Source organism: Protopterus annectens, chromosome 6.part0 (assembly GCF_019279795.1).
Source record: "Protopterus annectens isolate FY-2018-M chromosome 6.part0, PAN1.0, whole genome shotgun sequence".
NCBI lineage: Eukaryota > Metazoa > Chordata > Ceratodontiformes > Protopteridae > Protopterus > Protopterus annectens.
The window spans coordinates 329,077,007-329,094,866 of NC_056737.1; the positions used below are offsets into that span (position 1 = coordinate 329,077,007).

The following is a 17,860-nucleotide window of genomic DNA, read 5'->3' on the forward strand; positions in this document are numbered from 1 at the left end:
CTTATCCTTTGCTGAAGTTCTTACCCGCCATTAGCATAGGTCCCTGCATACCTCCCAACCGTACCGAATTACTCATTTTTTTTACAGAGTTTTGAGATCCAAATACTGGGGTGCCACAATTCCCGAGTGGCACCCCTGCATTTCCGACTTTTTCCAGCTTTTATTTTTTAATTTTCCCCCCATTTTTTATTTTGAGCTGGCGTTATCAAGTGCTCGATGACGTCAGCTCAATCAGGGCTACCAGCCTGTGAGAACTGAGCGCAAGGGCTCTTTTCTGGCTGGCTTGAATGCGTCCATGATCTGCGAGCAGGTTTATTTAAATGAGCGTGTACCCAGCAGTTATTTTGAGCTCAAGGGCTTTATTTCATTCAAATGAGCAATTATTTGTAATTGAGGTTTATTTCGCTTCGGATGCGAGTGGGTTATTCAAACAATGAATAGTTATTTGCTTTGGAATTCAAATGAGCGCAGTCTGCAGAAATGGCTCAACATTCAGGTAGGAAACTGTCTGTGTGTGTGTGTCTGTCTGTGTCTGTCTGTGTGTGTGTGTGTGTGTGTGTGTGTGTGTGTGTGTGTGTGTGTGTGTGTGTGTGTGTGTTCACATGCATTATGTAGATAACAGCAACTCTGTCTATTTTCCTATCTATTACACTCAGACACCCACGCAAACCCACTTAATTTTTTGAGCTTCTTTACTTTTATGCTTCATTTTACTGACATCTCATACAGTACGTTGCAGTTAACACTGGGCATCCGGTGTAAATATGCATTTTATTTTTTGCAATATTACTAGAATGATTTATTTGCATTTGTATATTGATAGAGGTGGGTGGTGTAATTCAGGTTTCTCCTTAATGTAGTATTACTTGATTATAAAGTTGGATGACGCACTTGTTCTACTAAACACTGAAAAAAATGCAGTAAATCTAAGTTTCCTTTAGCTGTCACTGCAGGGAGAATGACAGCAGAGCATATTATTTTATTTGCATCAAAGGTTCTTGGTGGTGATGGGATGGCGGCAATTCAATACAGCTTTGCTGCTGACACTATCAGTCTGTTGTAGTTGAACATATATGTGTGGCAGTCCAGAATGAGAAACTAAATTCTTAAAATGACGAATATTATAGCTAAAGAAGCTGCAGCCATTATTAGGGACAGTAAGATGAAAACGGCATCAGCGATAGTCTGCTGAATGGTGTCCTGGATCAGCAAGATTATAGAGATTAAGAAAAAAAGAGATCTACAGGACAGAGTACAGTTCTAACTGTAGAACACATCGCTTCAGCAGATAGCAGTTATACCTTCTATTCACCAGTCCCCTGCATTTGAGATTGTGGCCTTGCCATTACTAACTGTGTTTAAAGATTTAATTCTTTCATTAAGCTGCTTGATTTTTATCTAACAAAAAAAAATGGAGCTCATTGTGAGTGCTGTAATTCAGTAGTGCCTACCAGATTGTCTATAATTGCATTTTAATTTATTGTAGCCTTGGAACAAAGCTGTATTTATTATGTTTTTAAGGTATGCATTTGAAGATTGTTTGACTGTTGTATCTATGACCCAGTTACTTGCTGAACTAATTCCTTGTGAATAATTTAATTATAGGTTCATAGGTTGGTACTAGGCTATCAGCCCTAGGGCCTGTACAAGCCTAGCCATAACAATTCCCTGGCTATTTCTTCCCACATTATTTACTTTCCTGGACCCCTGTCTAGCAGGGTGACTGACGTGATCCCTGGGGTGAATTTCCTTTCTCCCATCCAATCGTCAAGGTTCCTCTTGAAGAGGTCCAAAGAGGCACTCTGCTTGACATGTATGGGCAATCTATCAAGAGTCTGGGGAGTCTCTGGGTCAGGAACCTATCCCTCCAGCATGTTTTGTTTATTGTGATGACAAGGTTTAGATCCCTGGAGCGTGTGGCTCTGAGGGATTGGGATTTCTTTAAGTGTAGCATGTCCAACAGCTCTGGGTTTGACATGGCCTTGTATGTTAAGCAGAGATCGCCTCTGAGTAGACGATATGCGACAGAGTATAGCTGGAGTTTTTTAAGGCGGTCAGCGTAGGGCATCTGCTTTAGGCCTGTGATTCTTTTAGTGAGGTATTTCTGAGGCCTTTCCAGTTGTTGCAGATGTCTCGAGAGGTACATACCAAATGGGGCGTTGTATTCTGTAATGGGTCTAATGAGGGATGAGTACAGTGGGACAATGACCTCCGTTTTTCTGGATGAAAAGCCCTTCGTGATGAGGTGTGCCACATAGAAGGATTTCCTGACTGTTGTGGCTATGTGGTTATCGAAGGTGAGACCACTGTCCACCTGTGTCCCTAAGTCTCTTATCACACTTTCTGTGTTTAGTGTACTGCCACCTATATGGTAATTCATGGATACATGTTTTTTTCCCAAACGGGATAACAATACATTTCTTGGCATTGAGCTTGAGCCCATGGCTCTGGCACCAAGCATCTGTTTCTGTAAGGCCCTTTTGTAGAGTATCCACATCATTTGGGGATTCAATAATGGCTCCCAGTTTGCAATCATCTGCAAACTTTGTTAGCCAGAGTCCCTTAGTGTTGACCTGTACTTCAGAGAAGTAGATGCCAAACAAGAGCGGCCCCAGGACTGAACCCTGAGGTACTCCACTTGTCACTTGTCTGGAGCTGGATTTGGAGTCGGCTACTTTTACAGTGTGGGTTCTATCAGTAAGCCATTTAGCAACCCATTGGGTGACATAGGGATTAATGCCCAACTTAGTAAGTTTATCTATGATTCCAGAGTGGCGGATGGTGTCAAAGGCCTTGGCAAGGTCTAGATAGGCTGTGTGGACCACCTTACCCTTGTCCATGGCTCTGGAGACTGATTCAAAGTCAATCAGGTTCAGGAGACAAGATCGGCCCTTCACAAACCCAAACTGGGTGGGGTCCAGTGTTTGAAGGTTGCCAATGTCTTTGTTTATAAGTTCCATGATAATACACTCCAAGGCCTTGCAGATAAGGCTTGTCAGACTGATGGGACGGTAGTTTCCGGGATCCAAGGTGGATCCCCCCTTGTGGATTGGGATAACTGTAGCTCTGCGCCACTCAGTGGGCACGAAACCTGAGATGAGGCTATGATTAAACATGACACTTAGGTGAGGTGCCAGTTCATATTGTAGTTCATGTAGTACACAGCCCGGGATGTCATCTGGTCCCATGGATGCTGTATTCTTGGCTTTAGAGAGTGCGTTTTGTACCTGTGTGGCCGTTATTACTGGAATTTGGCAATCTTCCGGTATTGAGATGGGCCATTTAGGGCCGGGGAGGGGGGTGAAGTTGGCACTGAATCGATCTGCCAGGATATTGGCAATATCCTTTGGATCAGTATATTTAATGCCATTCTGTTTTAGCTGAGAGCAGATCTGAGCATTACCATTTAGATTCTTGACATAGTTATAGAATGCTTTGTGGTTGTCTTTGGAATCTTTGGCAATTTTATTTTCATAACTAGCTTTGGAGGATTTTATGAGGCATCTCAGTTTCTTACTGAGGCTAGTAAGGAGTTTTTGCATCCTGGGATTTTCCTCTTTTCTGCAAAAGTTTCTTCCTTTTGTTGTAAAGTTTGTTTATGGCAGGGGACCACCAGATTGGCTTCCTTTTTTTGGATGAGAGCATTTTGGTTCTATTTGGGATGGCATGATTCATGCATGAGTGGATGTGCTCGTACAGTGCCTTAGTGTAGGATTCAGCAGTAGAACTTTCAGTTCCCGTCTGCATGGGTGTTATGAAGTTTGTCACTTCTGACTTGAGTAGCATGAAGTTGGCTTTGGAGAAGTTTTTTATGGTGGTTTCTTTACTGGGGGTGGGGTGGGATGTGGATGTTAAGGGTGATTAGCTTATGGTCAGACCTGACTAACGAGGGGGTATGGAGCATTGATTTTCCATGTTGGTAATGACCAGGTCTAGGATATTGGAGCCCCTGGTGGGACTATGGATTACTTGATCCAGGGCATTGGAATTTATGAATTCCAAGAACCGTTGTGCAAAGGTGTTGGGACATGAGTAGTTTTCCCAGTTAATGGCAGGGTAGTTAAAATCACCCATTATTAGGGTGTTTGGTTCTATCTTAATATTTTCCAGTATGTTTAGAAAGGTGTAGTGAGACTCTTGGGGTATGGTGGGGGATCAGTAGCAAGCTACAATTTGGATTGCAGTCTTACCTAGTGTTAGTTGCACTTGGAGAATTTCAGACACATTGTGTTGGCCAACTAGCCTGGTGGTGTGAATATCCTTGGTGAATATTGACACTCCTCCACCTTTAGTGTTTCGGTCCTGGTTTGGTGGCCAGGATCTGGACAACTAACAAGTAAATAAATAAGCTTAGGCAGATAGGTTTGCAATGCTGTAGTTACATACTAGCATGACAAGTATACTTACTGATAAAGTGACTGTTACCTGTGTTATAAAGATTTTTGTATACTAATAAGATGGAGATACTTGTGTTCTTATTTTTCTAATAGAGTATCCATTTCCCCAGTGTGGTACAAGCTGTTTCACTAGTGGCTTAACACATTATAAAATGTTAAACCTATTCATTATTGGTGATATGTGGGATCAAGCATAACTGAAGAAGGATAAGATTCAATGAACATGAGTAGCTGACTGCAAATCCGCACTAACAAAGTAATTTACAAAGTTAACTATGTATTTTCTCAAATGGGCTTGTTTGGAAAAGGGGGTCAAGCTGTTTCTGTATATTGCAGCATATTTATGTTTGGAAAAGGGGGTCAAGATGTTTCTGTATATTGCAGCATATTCATGTTTTTCTTTTTGGGATTCAGAGTACTTTCTTGTTATTTAAGGAAAGCTCAATGATTGCTATATGAGATGAGACACTTTCACCCTTAGAGTCCAGGAATGTAAGGTCTAATAAGTTTTAACCGTTGTGAGTAAACCTAATTCAGATAAGTCAGTGCCTGTGTTTGTGTAAGTAGGTGTGTGTTTGTGTAAGTAGGTGTGTGTGTGTGTGAATGCCCCCAATGTAATACACCTACACCTGTGGCTAGGGGTACTCAGGCTCAAACCCTGTACCTTGGGTACAGGGTAAAAAGAGCCTAAAGTCCCTAGCCACCACCACTTCTGAATTAAAGCCTCATATTTTTGATCTGTTTCTCATAAAATCTGTGGTTTTTCAGGATTATGGCAAATCACTGAAGGATTGAATTCACTAAATAATGACAGGCATTTGAATTTCAGACTTCATATTCTTCATAAACTAAATGGTAACACAAAACCTTTTATTCTAGCAATTTTGTAAGTTTATAAGATCAGTATTTGAAAGTTGTCCCTATTTTGGGGCTGCATTCCCCTATTATTGGCTTTGTCTAGGTTTTTGTGCTAAAAGGTTGAGACTAGAGCTATGGTGAGAAGTGAGAACAACTGAATTCACTAAACTATACCATTTAAGTTTCAGTTTTCCTGTCTTTCAGGAAACTGCTGATTTGGCATAGTGGTATGTTGCTTTGACTGTGGTGCACAGGGTCCTGGGTCCAACACCTGGCAGTGAAATGCATTGTGGTAACATAACATTTTATTCTAACAACTTTCCAAAATGTTTGCCTCCCCCCCCAAAAAAAATAAGATTGAAAATAATTGCAAGAAGCTGTGCAAGATGCCGATGGCTTACAGTACTGTCATTCTAATTATATATTTTATATATATATATATATATATATATATATATATATATATATATATATATATATATTGTGTGGGTGTGGAAGTAGACTTTTATGATGGACATGTTCTCCGTTGGGCAGTTTTGTCATTATTGGTTCATGCATTTTGTTTCATTGCCTACTGGAAAAGTTTTCAAACAATAAGTTTAAAATGCATTCTGTCTAACAAGTGTGCTGTATTATACAAGGAATATAATTTAATAAAGTCAGGAAGGTGTATCAAAGAACACATGTATGTTTCTTGTTTTGTGTGCAAGGGGCCATTGATCTAAAAACAGCCCAATGGTAATCTTTATCCACCATTGGTTAGAAGCATTTTCTTTGGATTGGTGTATGGGTTTAATTGCTGTTTCAATGAATGTGAGTTTCAATGGCATTGAAGTTTTAATGCCAAGTCTATTTTCATTATGACTTGTGAGACAGAATTGCTTTGTTTAGCAGCTTCATTTAGCAGATGCCTTAGTGTTTGTGCATTGTGCTATAAAATGTAAAAATAAAACCCAAATACTCATTGTGGAAGTAAAGCAGTATGCACACATTAGTGTTTATGGTAAATGGGGCGAAATTGACAGGTAACGGGACATTGGAATGGCTGCAGGGGGACTCTGGTGCCATATTTTGGTTATCTGTTCTTCAGTTTGCATTTGAAAGTTGGTATCCCACAATTCCATTCGAGTGGGTGGGGTTACATAATTATGTATGCATATTTGATGTTAATCAGCGTACAGATTTGTACCTATTTTTCATGGGCCTTGTCCAGATTTTTGATGTTTCCAGGTTGAGAGGTATGGGTCCCTAACATAGGCTGGAGTAGGCTGGGGTTCTCAACCCACTTATCACTGGTAACTACCCATGCCTATTTAGCAACATTAGTCAACATGACTAAATCAGCTAGATCCATATTTTACACCAAGTGGCACATTCTGTGATCTATGTTTCCCCATCTTGGGAATACTGTGGGCCACAGTAGATGTCCAAAAAGATTGGTCTGTATAACTCTTCACCCTATAGGGAAGAGTGTGATGCTGCCCACAGCTCCATTCATTGGTGAGTTTGAGATGGAAACACTTAGCATGGGAGGAACCCTCAGAGACACAGGAAGAGCACACATACTCCCAACAGGCATTGGCCAGAGGTCAAAAATTAACCTTTTACCTTGTACATGGGAGGCAAAGACCTTAACCATTATGACAACTGGTCTCCTTTTATATAGAACTAAATATTATCTTACAAATAACACAAAAATCCTTAGAAACTATTTACATTCTACCCTAAATGATGTACTCTTTCCCCGTACTTACCTTAAATCTAACCTATTATCAAATCTAAGTTCATGTTATAACAAACTTACAAAATTTACCATTAACCCTCTATCTTATTCTTATCATTGTGATGTACTAAAAAATTGAAATGGCTAGAACTATCAAATCACCTAACCTATTTTCCAAGTAATCACAGCTCATACCCCACTATATCACCCTAACAACTGTCCAGCACTTCAAAACACTTTATCAAATTATTCACCAACAAGACCACTAAGTTCTAATTCCCAATCAGTCCTTCTAACTACCAAATATAATAACTCAGCAGGACATTAACTCTGTTATAACTATGTCTCAAAAGTATGGAATGCAATCTCTCTCCATTTAAAGCTTACCACAAATCTAGTTGGTTTTAAAATTCTTCTTAAAGAATATCCCTCTCAAACTTGACTCTGTTCCTGTCATCACTAACTTACCTACAATTTCTGTCTCTACACCCACCTCACTATCTTCCTTTTAACTTCCATTTTTTCCTATTTTCTTTCATGCACTGAGTCCCCATAACACATACCTAATAATCAATTATCTGTCCTCCACATAACCTCTGTACATACTTTCATAATTTTTCCCGTCTATCTTTAATGTTATCCACTCTAATAAAACTATCTTTTCTACACCATTTTCTCTAGACTGTATAAAAATCTGTTTGCAATGTTTTAAATCCGTCATTGCATTTAATGTAGAAGTAATCGCTTATTTTTCTTATCTGTAATTAGCCGTGTTGTTTTATCAATTTCAACATGTTTATATTTTATTTGTATTTATATGCAAATCTACAAATAGTTGTAAATTTCTAAACTGTGTCTGTGTGCTGGAGCGTTTCTCCCTGGGCCTCCACTGAAAAGTGGTATGTTCATCATCCTAGTAAACGAATGCGAAATAATAAAATTATTAGCATGGTTATATTCATTATTTTGGAGCCTGCTGCGAATGTCCTGGCGTTGTGGCTTGCTGTTTGCCATCTAACAGGCCTTCTCACAGTCAACTGACTCATTCATTCCTCACTGGATGACAACTGTACCCAGCCCACTCATTCCCTGTGAGGTGAGAGCCATCATGCTGGCAGCCATCAGTCCCCTCTCACAAGCTTCTAACCCCGTGGCAACTCTCTTGAACTGCACTATGCTGCTTACTTCAGGGATGTGCATGTGTCTCCACACTTGTACCTCTCCTAAGGCTGCTTTTGTGCAATGTGCTTGTTTGGCAGCATGTGCTGAACACACTCAGGCTCCCTCTTGATGTCACCCCAATGGTGAGCCAGAGTCACCCCCTCCCCCAGTTTGAGTGGCCATTCACTTCCATCATCTGCATGCTGTACCTTCTATTGTTCATGTCACGAGATGAACATAGCTTGTCTGGATCACAGTTAGGTCTTCATTCCCAAGCCTTGAATGAGTTTACGATACCTCTCTTACTGGTAGCTGGTGTTTTAAACCATTATAAGGTGTTTGCTCCTTTAACATATTCATGAAGTTTTGCTTATCAGTTATTCCCTCTTTTTTTTATGACAGTCACGCAGTGTACAGAGAAACTCCCACTCATCAAGAGATTGTACATCTCCTGCTGGAAGACAGAAGTGTATACTGCAGTGTATGATAATCCTGTGTAACGAGAACAATAGTGCTTTATAATGGACATTAAATGTTATTTGATTGTGTCTGCTTACTGATGGAATGTCTAACCAGTTTTGAGGTTTTCATAATTTTAAAGAAATGTGCATACTTTTTTAATGCAACTTAAATGAGTGGTAGTGAGTACTAACCCACTGTTGATGTTCGTAAATACTGCTTGCCACAGTTTAGTTACATTTATGATTCACTGTGTACAAGAAATATTGATAAGTTGTCACAGAGGATTGAAATGTTATTTTTATTTTTACTTATTTATGTATTTGTTAACCTTCAAGTAACACACTAGGCATACGCCTCTTTCGGAGTGACTTAGGAACACTGTCTGGTTAAGTGTCTTACTGAGAGTTGTGCAGTAGAAAGATGGAGGTTGAGGGGATTAAACTTTGAACTCTAGAATGAGTCTAATTAGCATATCATAACCTTAATTCTCCTGTTTATATAAACTTTAATTATATCGAGAATTGTTTTTGTCAGTTGTGTGGAAGCATGTGCCTTGCCTGACAGTTGCAAATCTGGCATAATGGGGGGAGTGCCTGTCTGTACCTATCCCCATACGATAATGATTTCTGAGGATTTGACGTCTAACTCTTGTACCTTGGAGGAGAATTGCTGACTGTGTTTAACAAGTATGTATTGAATGACATTAATGTAGATGCAAGAGTATAATATTATTGTAACGATACCTTTTCTGGTACTGAGAAAGCAGCCATGCAACAGTGGCTGCTTCAACATGATCATAACTTTCCTTTATCTGTAAAGTGTTTATTTTAATGATAATAGTATACTGCATTAATAGTGTACAAGTTATGGCTGTAGGCTATTAATGGTGTACAAGTCATGGCTGCACACTGTTAGTGTGTGATGTAATTTTATGTTGAGACAGTTAAGGAACTACACTGTTTAATCTAGTTCTGGTAAGTATCAAGCAAGACAGTTTGCCAAATACATTTGACATTTAGAAGTGGAAACAGTAGTCATTGACTAGTTTTCTATATAAGCTAATAATTTTGAGACTGAGGAAAGGCAGGACTTGAGCAATTTATGTAATGCTGGACTGAAAAATAGTTGTAATAAAGAAAACATGTAATGTATAATGTGTGTAAATGGAAGAAATGTGGTTTGTTTTCCTTTAATGTATGTGTGCATATGTCTTAAGTGACAATTTAATAAAGGTGTTTAAAAAATAATTCTGAGACTGAGAAATCTCAAGAGAATTCACTTTTCTATTGGGATACAGCAATTGTGCAGTTAATATGTATAAGTTACACTATGTGGGGGTGGGGTGCAGGATTGGCAAAATCCTCTTGCAGGGAAAAAAAAAACAGTTTTAGGTTTTGTAATGAGTTTTAGTTTTTGCTGTTAGAGTTTAGACTCCAGGTTTATACTTTGGGATTGGGTGTTGGATGTTGTGAAGTCTTCATGTCTTCACTTGTGAAACATCTCAAGGATTATGCACCTAATATCTCAAGCTGATCTTCATGGTGTTTGTTCATGTGATGGTCTCCTCAAGGTTGGATTACTGCAGCGCAATTTACCTGGGACTTCCTAACACTGAGTTGGAGGATCTACAGGAGGTGCAGAACTCAGATGCTGGCCTACTTACTGGTACATCTCACTACCAGCATATTACTATTACACCTTTTCTTAAGTCTGCTTTGGCTTCCCATGCTGTCCAGGATCATCAATAATGTCTTGTATCACTGTATATGTCTGTCCATGACCTGGGATCCTCTCACTTGTAGGACATTACTGTGCCCTTCTGCCTGCTTGGGTCCTGTGCTCAGCCTCTAGGGTGCTGTTGGCAGTTCCACAGGTGTATCTGGCAACATCTGGATACCATTCATTTTCTTATCGGGGACATTGCCTGTGGAATTTGCCACTGGGGTGTATCTGAGAATGCCTGTCAATGGCCACCTTCAGGATGGCACTTAAAATATATCTTTTTGATATGGCATCTGGTAGGGTGGGGTGAATAGGCTTAATGACTAATTCTGCTTATTTGAATCCATTTCTAGCTCATTATCTGTTACTTGATACTTTTTGTTGTTTGTATTTATATGGATTGTTCACTTATTTATTGTTGAGGTATTTTGTGATAAAACACCTTGATAAAGTTGAAGTTGCTGTGCTACTTTTATTTCACATTTGTGTGTACAGTTATGAATGGTAAACACATGTTACACAAACTTCTGTCAAGTAGTCCTTCTCACTGATCTAATAGAGGTCTTTCTGGAGCCTTGTGAATGATACTGGTGAGACGTTACTGCCCAAACATATTCACTGAGCTCCAGGGGCTTTGGTATAAGCAACTTATCTATAGTGGTTCATAGCCCAACCTATTTAAGATATTGAAGAATATGAAGTGAAGCTGCTAGAGTTTGTATATACCGTGAATATTAAATATAGCCATTACCAGTTTAATAATATTGTACAGCACTGATATTTTAAGAATGTATGTGCCCATAATGTACTGCATCCTGAGGCTAGTGCTAGTGTGTTTGTGATTACTGAAGTATTAACATAATTTCTACAGTGCTGACAGAATTAAAGTTACCTGTTTGACTAAAATGCTGGAGCACCTTGACATTTATGACACTGCTGTTTGTAATTACTGGCTAAACAGATGCTCATCATGACAAATAGTAACTGGGGGTCAAACAAGAACTTGTCCTTGTGGTAGCCTTTTTCTCTTCCTTCCTAGCAGTTGGCTTAATCCTTTAAACTCTACCTTTCTGCACATAAACTATTGCATAATACAGAAAATATGGAGGGCTTTTCAGTCTTGGATTTCAAGATTTCAATATATTAGTGCACAGCAAATACTTAACCTTATCTAACTAAATGGAGATTGCGTCAAAATGGAGGATTGAAAAATAGGTAAAAAAAGGCTTTATTTTTCATTCCAGCAAACCTTTATCAAGAACCCTATTACAAGCGATGGGTCAACATCCAGTGATAGAAACAGAAAGGAAAGATCAGTAGTCACCTAGATAGGTCAAACAAAACCAAAAAAGAAGCACCAAACCAAAAATCCACAGAAAATCAAATGCAGGCCAAAGGACTCCACAGAGAAGAAGCAATAAATCCACTTTATTTATGCAGCAATAAAAGGTTAGTGTTTTCGTCCCTGAAACAAACTAGGAACGTCATCAGACAAATAAAAAATGTTCCGACAGCTTTTTAAATCTTGTGAACTAAAGTGCAGTGACATCACAAACCACACCTCTAAACTCAGCAGTAGCAGTGAACTCAACTGTAGCAGTGAACAACGGGGGGGGTGGGGGGGTGGGGTGTGCATGACCACTGCTACTGGAAAGACAAGAATTGATATGGCAGTTGCGCTTAAATGCCAAGGTTTGGCCTGGGTTGAATGAGGTTGTTTCTATTTCAAGTGTTTTAAAATTAAAAGCCTTGAATAGATGACACTTGATTTTCATATACATTTTCACATATATGCAAGTTACATTTGAGTAAATACTTGATTTTATAAGTATTTTACAAGTATTTTGCACTAGGTTTTTAACAGAAAAAATATACTTTTTTACTTATGTCTATTAGATATGCATTTTAACAGTGTCTATTTAGTATTTTTATTTGTTTACAATTTTACAATGTTTGATATATCTTATACATTACATTGTATACTCAAATCATTCATTCAGGTATTTTCTCTTAAGCAAGGCTGTATATGTATATATATATATATATATATATATATATATATATATATATATATATATATATATATATATATATATATATATATATATATATATATATATATGTATATGTCATGAACCAGGGGTGTGGTTTAGTTGAATTTAGAAGTGTGGTTTGTGATGTCACTACACTTTAATTCACAAGATTTAAAAAGCTGTTGGAACATTTTTTATTTGTCTGATGAAGTTCCTAGTTTGTTTCAGGGATGAAAGCGCTAACCTTTTACTGCTGTATAAATAACATGGATTTATCGCTTCTTCGTGGAGTCCTTTGGTCTGCATTTGTGTTTCACCTAGAAAGGTCACCCTGCTCGGATAATGCCTCATGGAGTGAGGACGTTAGACAATCTTCTCTCTGCAGCAGCTCTTATTCTGAAGAAACTCCTCCCATGGGATTAATATAGCACTTCACCAATTGACAACCCCTTTTTCCTTACCTTTCACATTACAAAAAGCCATAATGAGAGGAAAGTCCTTGAAAAATAAATAACTGCAGCTGCCCTACTGCAGATGATTCTGCACTTAAGTTTTCTCACACCTTCAAGAATTTCTTAATTTCTTAATTTCTGTCCTTAACTAATTAATTAATTGATATATTCTCTCTCACCATGACTAACTTTGTTGACTTGTGGGAACAAGCAACAGTAATTATTTCTAAATCTGGAAACTCCAGTACTATGTCCAGTGGTTACATTACTTGTATGGCTCTCTTGTTCTTTATGTTTCTGTAACCTCTACCCCCTTCCCAGCTAAAAAAAAAATCTGTGTAAACGTGACCTCTTCTCTGATGACTGTCATTATTTTCTGTCGGGCTGTAATATCACAACAATGCTTGGCTTTGTGACAAATGTTCTCAACATACAGTAAGCTCTCCTGCAAAAGACACTGGTGAAATTGTTTCACATACCTTATTGTGTAATCTTCTCATACTTTATTGTGTGATTGGTGTGGGTTACCTTTCTTCTGGGTTTTGATGTGTACGTTGCTCATTTGCTGGTGTTGATATTTCTACTGGCCTTTTTTCTTTTATCGCATTACTTTGATGTGGTGGTGTCACCTTGCTGACATGGATCCTTGTGGGTACACTGTTCCTTCTCTGTTTTGCATATTACCTGTTTTAAAAACTGGACTTTGGGTATCAGAGGGCTGACTGAATTGTGGAGGGATGCAGAAAGACTGAATATTTCTTGGACTGTTGTACTTCTGGGTGAATGGCAGAAAAATAAAAGAGAACTGCAGGGCTGGTCAAATGACTGGAAACCCTAGAACACTAAAATGATGTAATACCATTTATTGGAACAAAATAGGTTTTAGATGCAGCTGCTGAAGCTTTTCAGAGTTACATGAGTCCTTCATTTGAATCTAAAACTTTTCTAGGAGAATGGTGATACAGCAGGTTACTAACCTGAAGTAATAACAGGGATATTAGGTAAGCAGAAGGCAACTATGGCAGTAGGTGGGGAGCAACAGCAGTACGTCTGCATATAGTTCAAAGTAGCACACACTGAAACATAGATGGTAATAGGAAATAAGGCACACTTGGTCTGTTTATATTCCTACCCATTTAATAAACTGTGGATTACATTTAAGTTATGACTTATTTTTTTCCTTCTCACACAACAATTCATGCACATTTTCTTTATGCATTCTTAAAGTTTCTCACTGCTTTTAAGGCTTTTTCTCATCTTAAAGGTGGTTCTAATCATTTAGCACCCCTTACGTGAAAAAATATTGCCTTGCATTACCCTTGAGCCAAGTTGTATCTTGAGATGTCCTGCCTTATTCTTCTGTATCTCATTTTTGAAAAATGATAAGAAACTTGAACTCTGTGGATCCCCTTGAAGTCTTTCTAAGTTTCTCACATATCCATGCTCTCTGCCTCCTTTGTTTTGAGATTATACACCTTAACCTTGTCTTTTCTAGTCTTCCTTTATATCCCTTCTAGAACATGCTATGCTGCATTTTTGTTACTCTCCTTTGAACTGTGTTTGTCCTTTGTCCTTGCAAATATGAGTTCTCACAACAGCAGTGCGTGTCCTAAAGAGAGGGTAATGACTTCCTTCTTTTTGCAGGCCTTTTCTCATCTTACAGGTGGTTCTAATCATTTAGCACCCCAAAAAGTGCATAGTCACCCTCTTGGGAAAAAACAAAGTACCCACAAACTTCCACATAGGTAGTAGTCCCCTAAATACAGAAAACATAATAAGGGATCTGGGGGCCCAATCAGATAGTAATCTCCTTTGATAATCACATTGCCAAAGTGGTTAAAAATCCTTCTATGTGGCCCACCTAATCACAAAAGGGTTTGCATCCAGATCAAAAGAGGTCATTGTACCCCTTTACTCATCACTCATCAGACCCATCATAGAGTACAATGCCCCATCTGGGATGTACTTACAAAACACCTGCAACAGCTGGAAAGACCACATAAGTACCTCACCAAGAGGATCACTGACCTCAAACAGATGCCCTATGCAGCTTGACTGAAGAAACTCCAGCTGTAGTTGGTCGCATGCCGCCTTCTCAGAGGTGATCTCTGCCTGACATACAAGGCCATGTCCAACCCAGAATTGATGGACATGGTCCACCTAAAGAAAACCTTATTCCCTTGAGCCACATGCTCTAGTGATCTAAACCTCACTACAACAATAAATAGGACATGCTGGAGGGATAGATTCCTGTCCTAGAGACTTCCCATGCTTTGGAGCAAGATTCCAATCTACATTAGGCAGAGCTCCTCATTGACACTTTTCAAGAGAAACCTTGATGAGTGGATGGGAAACTAAAGTTTTTACCCCGGGGATTACTTCAGTGACTCTGCTGGACAGAGGCACAGGGAACTAATCTAAGGGGGCGGCGAAAGCCAACACATTCTGGCTAGGCTTATAAATGCCTTCGGGCAGATAGCCTAGTACGTAACTATGAACCTATGAACAGCCTGCCAATGCACTACATATCTCAACAGCTTCCAGCTTGGTTTCCATTTTTGTTGCTGCTGCTTTCCCCCAGCTGTGTACTTTCTTTCTTGCATTTGGTTCCCTAATGCATAATTTTGCACTGAATTAACATTGCCTTGTTTTTAAATTATTCCTACAGCATTTGTGTAGCTTCTTGTGTATCAGTTGTGATGCACCTGTTTGTATTATAAAGGCAAGTTTTCATTCCAGACCTCTTGTAATATAATTTGTACAGGCTCTGAAGATGAGTGGTGTCGCACCACTGCACTGGTGACATTACTTTGCTGAGTAGATTCTATTTGCTGTTACACTCTGTGTCCTGTTGTACTGTTATCTGCAGATCCCAGAGGAACCGTAACAGGTGGGCATCTCTCTTGTGATATAATGGCACCAGGACATTAGCAGTATCTATTCCTATTCATACGAGTTTGATGATGGAGATGAGAGATTCTTATGGTAGGAACTGTAGAACTTTATTTTGGTATAAGGCAAAGCCTAGGGAACAAAGGTCAGCAGGTATAACAGAGAAGGTACTGCTATGACTGGGCTGGTCAGTGACTGGTCTCTGGTGCAACAAAGTAAAAGTCTTACATAAAAAATAATTTAATTACAAAAGTTGTAAGGATACTTAAACTCTCTTTCAGATTGGGCGTATTCAAGGTTGCTCCAATGTTGTGGGGATTTGCGGCTCTGATGAGAAGTGCAGGATTTTGGTATCAGAAATGGGATTCAGTGCTGCTATTAATTACAAGAAAAGTACAGTGCTGGAGGAACTGAAAAAATTCTGTCCATCGGGAATAGATGTCTACTTTGACAATGTTGGTGGTGAGATAAGCGATATTGTTATAAGCCAGGTATGCTGTTGACATTTTTGCTTGATGACTACTGTTATGTTTTAATTGCCATTTTCTTAGTTTAAACATAAAATGCAATAATCAGTTTTAATGGCACACCCAGTTATTACACTATTTTAGTTCCCTGATCTTAGTTGCTCTGTGATTAAAAAATAACAAAACTTGTTTTATATGTTAAAAAAATATGTTCATTTTCAAGCATGTGTGTGTATGTGTATAAATGGATTCATTTGATATTGTCAGGTTTTAAAAACTCAAAATTCATATGGTCAAGATCGTGTTTGAGATTCCAAAAAGTTAATGTAAAAAAAATAATAATAAAAAAAAAAAAAATAATATATTTGTGTGTATGTTTTTTTGCAGGGGGGGGGCAAGACCCCCTGCACCCATTCCCCCTGCAAATTATATATACCAAGTCTGAGTTCGCACTACAGTGGGCATAAAGAGTACATTCCCTGATCCCCACTGTAGTGTGATCTACATAGAAATATTTTAACAAGAATTTATCCTTTCCTCACTGTAGTGCAATCTCAGAACTGATACATATAATTTGCCGGGGGTGTGGTGGGGTGGAGGGGGATGTGCCCCAAGCAAAAATGTAGATTTCTTTTTTTTACATTCAAGTTTTGAAACCTGAACATATGGCCTTGACCATATGAATTTTGAGTTTCCAAAACTTGATAATAGGACATAAACCTGTATAAATATATACATTTGCTAAATGAGCTCGAAAAGCTAAATCATATGGAAGGCTAACAAGGGAGTGGAAAATGTATAAGCGTGTCATTTCATAAGTACAGTAACACAAGATGGCGCTGTACACTGAACTATAACTGCCATATGTCCATGCTTATAACGTTTTAAGGCTCACCCACTGGGTTTGTGCCCTGCAGGAACCTTGGATGGGCAATACTGGCTGCTCAGAACAAGCCTCAACATGTGAGTATAAACCCTGAATGTGTAACAGTCTAAAACAAGGATCTCAGACTCATGGCCTTCAGACCTCAAGCAGCCCTCAAGCCCGCAGAATTATAGACAGCAAAATGACTACACTACTTCTTTTCTAGCTATGATGCCTGCATTTCTGTTTTGAGATTGTGGCCATTGCCTGAATTTGCTAAGCCTCATATATCATCAATGTTTATTTGAGTTTAAGACCTTTGCTTTTAACATCATGGGCCATTATATGTACAGTGAGTATTGTAACAGTATTCTGTACATTACGTTTATAAAGTAATGAGTTAGGAGCCCTCTTAGGAAGTGTATAAGGGCTAAATATGCAAGACAGTGATATCACTGTTTGTTGTGCATTGCAAAACTAAAATTAGAAACAAACTTATTCACTTGTGAGAAATGGAACTGAGCTTCCCCAAAACAGGTTTCCCTTATGCCCTTGCCTACATCTCAAATGGTTGAAGCCAAACAGCAGTACTCTGGAAACATGCACCTACTGCACATTCCATCTCATGCATGCCTCTGAATAAATATGCAGAGTAGCTGTTTGACAGATAATGAGGGGAGAAATGAGTGGTGGTGGTTAGAGGATAGGGAGTCCCGCCCACACTGCAACAGCCCATGTTTGTGAGATTATTGCATGTAAGCTGCAGAACTAAACAGCATTAAATGAAGCGGGAGGACTGAGCCTAACAGAAGAAAAGTGAAACATTTT

The 17,860-nt window shown here is 38.8% G+C and overlaps 1 protein-coding gene across 1 annotated transcript in view; it reads left to right on the plus strand.

The window, feature by feature from the left end:
* The window catches only part of LOC122804301 (prostaglandin reductase 2-like), a 332,343-nt gene that overhangs the window by 198,682 nt on the left and 115,801 nt on the right, over positions 1 to 17,860 (plus strand). The window contains exon 6 of the mRNA XM_044074091.1: positions 15,982 to 16,191. Within this exon, the coding sequence (XP_043930026.1) occupies positions 15,982 to 16,191 (210 nt within the window). The remainder of the gene's footprint in view (positions 1 to 15,981; positions 16,192 to 17,860) is intronic.